The sequence below is a fragment of the Eucalyptus grandis genome, chromosome 8 (assembly GCF_016545825.1).
Source record: "Eucalyptus grandis isolate ANBG69807.140 chromosome 8, ASM1654582v1, whole genome shotgun sequence".
Taxonomy (NCBI): Eukaryota; Viridiplantae; Streptophyta; class Magnoliopsida; order Myrtales; family Myrtaceae; genus Eucalyptus; species Eucalyptus grandis.
In genome coordinates, this window is record NC_052619.1 from 23,161,428 (window position 1) to 23,164,912 (window position 3,485).

The following is a 3,485-nucleotide window of genomic DNA, read 5'->3' on the forward strand; positions in this document are numbered from 1 at the left end:
ATCATATGTAAGTAAGTATTAATCTATGGATCACTTTAGGTAGCGTATCTAATTTGATGTGAGAATTAAAGTGTCACAAACTCCTTTAGTTAAAGATAAGCATTATCGTCAATGTTGATCCGTATCGTCCAGCAGTACTTTCCCTATTGAATTCGTAGTCCAATTTATTCTTTCCTTATTTGCAATCCTCTAAGCGCGCAAGGAGCTGCAGCTTATCCAAATCCTATCTCCTCAATAATCACTAACCATTCTCGTCAGATCGAGTATGAGTCTTAGACAATGCATCTACTAAAGAATTTTTTTAATATCATTCATAATATATTTCACGTGGGTCAAGTTTTCAAAATGAATATTATGAGTTACCACATAAGATGACGACTTTTTTGAGATAAGTGTTGACTAATGATCATTAAACAATGTCTCTTCCATCCTATGTAAAACTTCTGGGATATAACTACGAAGTCGGTCTAAAATCTCTAACTACAAAATACACCCAAGTCATCTACCTCCCGTTCAGTCTCCGCTTCCATGGTAAACCTCCAAGGTTTCCAAGTTAGGATGTCCATGGAAATTTTATGGGCCGAGCTCAAAACCGAAGACTTAAACGGCCAATTTCATTTCGAGTCACGATCAACAAGCCCATAGGCTGTTATATGTCACTTTTAGAGCTACGTATATGCGTTTGAACGAGTGCCTACCTAAGCAATAGTGACATCCCACAGCTTATATTATCCTAGGACTAATTCAACGTACGACAATGATGGATCTGGTGAATCATTCCATAAAAAAGGACAATAAATGGACATCAAGTCAACCTGGCGGAGGAGGTAATCTTCCTGTGGAGGTCCTTGCCTGCCCTTGAGCTGTGACCTTCCAAGAAATTGCCCTTCCATATGCATTTTACCCGTTATTTAAACCCATAAACCCTTGCACGAGAAGCATTCACCTCTCCTTCTCCTTCACACGCCAACCGATATTCCCTACTGAAACATCGAAGCCAAACCTGAATTCATCACAACATGGAGATGAATTTCCTCTCTCTCTCTTTAGTTATTGCTCTCTCCATCTTGCATTTCTCATCTTTCGCCCACACACAGCAACCTTACATCAGCCGGCGCACCATCATGAATTGTTCCAAGACCAACGACTCTTCCTCTCCTCGTCTGGGCTACACATGCAATGGCCTGAACAGGACTTGCCGAACCTACCTCATTTACCGATCCAACCCACCCTATGACACCGTCCGGTCGATCGCCAAGCTCCTGGCCTCCGACCCATCTCAGCTCTCTGCCATAAACTCCGTCGGTCCGAATGCGACGTTCCCGACCAACAATATGGTGATAGTCCCCGTGAATTGCTCCTGCTCGGGTCGGCACTATCAGGCAAATGCCACGTACTCGATTAGGCGGGGAGACAATTATTACGTGATTGTCAATGACATTTACCAAGGCCTCACGACGTGCCGCGCCATCAAGGATCAAAACGACATCCAAACCGTGGACTTATACAGCGGAGACCTCACCATTCCGATCCGATGTGCTTGTCCTACCAAGAACCAAACCGACCTCGGAATTAAGTATCTGTTGAGCTATGTCGTTGCCGAGGGTAACTACGTTGGAACAATCAGCGGCCGGTTCGGTGCTAACACCGCATGGACGTTGGAAGCAAACGGTCTTTCCGAGCAAGTCTCAACGATCTATCCCTTCACCACTCTGCTAGTTCCCGTTCGAAGCCCGCCTTTGAGTAATCAAACAATAGTACCTCCTCCCTCACCAGGCCAACCTACGCCACCTCCACCACAGTCGCCAAGTCCACCTGCTTTGCCATCGACTAGTAGTTTGAGAAACAAATGGGTATTTGCAATTGCTGGTTTACTCATCGGAGCTGCTTGTACATTGGCAATCGGCAGTGGCATTATTTTCTGTCTGTCTTTTCGCCGCAAAATTGTGCAACATGCCGCGACCATTGTCCCTGATGACCCCAAGACGCGCATCGTGAAGGGAGAGGAAGAGTCTCAGGGACTGATGCAGACCATACATGGCATAGCTCAGTCCATCAAAGTGTACAGTTTCGAAGAACTGCAACTGGCGACCAATGATTTTAGTCCTAGCTGCTGGATTAAAGGGTCGGTCCACCGGGGGGAGATCGACGGTTGCTTCGTCGCTATCAAGAAAGTGAATGGCGATGCGATCAAGGAAATCAACCTTTTCAAGAAGATCAACCACTTCAACATCGTTCGCCTTTCAGGGATCTGCTTCAACAACGGCGACTGGTACTTCGTCTATGACTTTGCTTCTCATGGACCCTTAAGTGACTGGATTTACAGCACAGAAGGTGATAGTAAAACCGTCTTGAGTTGGACTCAAAGAGTTCAAATTGCACTTGATGTGGCCACCGGACTGAATTATCTCCACGGCTTCACCAGCCCTCCTCATATTCACAAGAACATCACGAGCGGCAACATCCTTCTCGATTGCGATTTCCGGGCCAAGATAACGAATTTGGGCATGGCGAGGTCGGCAGAAGGCAACGAGGGCCGGTTTGACTTGACAAGCCACATCATCGGGACGAAAGGTTACATGGCCCCGGAGTACTTGGAGAATGGTCTGGTCTCCACTGCGCTCGACGTGTACGCCTTCGGGGTCCTCGCGATGGAGATCATCACGGGAAAAGAGGCGGAGTCCCTGACTAAAGAGGAGAGCTTGAATCTGTACGAAGCCCTAGACGAGGTTGTCCCAGAGGATACCATGACTGAAAGGTTGGCGGGCTTGATTGATCCTTCCTTGGGAGGACGTTATCCTTCGAATCTGGCGGCTTTCATGATCGGGATCATCCGATGTTGCCTGAAGAAGAACGCGGTCGATCGTCCCGACATGGACGAGATCGTGCAGTATCTCTCTGGGTTGTTGGCATCCTCCATCAGCTGGGAATCTTCCAGCAACGTGATTTAATAAAAAGAAGAAGTTTCATGTATCCATGCATGGTCGTTCCAGTTTCTTAATTTGTGTAGATGGTGATGATATCTATATTTCTATGTGAAAGCATTCTACGGTCTCATTTTTAATTTCCCGAATTACCTTTCTGTTAATTTATCTTATATCCACTCATATTATAAATAACCATCCACTTTTTTTTCTCTCCTCTTTTAGACTTCCTAATCTATGTCTGTCTCACTTTCATCTTCCTCATCTTACCCTTCCAACAAAAATAAATAGATAAACAGGCAATGAGATATATAGGGAAAAACATGTAACCGCTTGGATCAATCAATCTCCACGCTTAGTTCTATTGAAATTCTGCTAATATAAGGGAACTCTCTATTAAGGTACATTTGAGAAAAGTCTGAAATCAGAGAATTTGTAGGATGTCTAATAGTTGATATGTGATAGCTTATAATTCGGTGATTTAGTTTTTTGAGTGAAGAATTGTCTAACTATATATATTGACGGATTTGTACTCGTGCTTCCTTCTAATGATTGGGCTTC

At 44.8% G+C, this 3,485-nt stretch overlaps 1 protein-coding gene across 1 annotated transcript; it reads left to right on the plus strand.

Annotated features, from left to right (window-relative positions):
- The first annotated feature begins 854 nt into the window (after positions 1 to 854).
- Positions 855 to 3,136, plus strand: LOC104457218 (lysM domain receptor-like kinase 4). The gene has a single exon (XM_010072155.3). It carries the CDS (start codon positions 1,020 to 1,022, stop codon positions 2,949 to 2,951), a length of 1,932 nt encoding a protein of 643 aa, XP_010070457.2. The 5' UTR covers positions 855 to 1,019; the 3' UTR covers positions 2,952 to 3,136.
- The last annotated feature ends 349 nt before the right edge of the window (positions 3,137 to 3,485 follow it).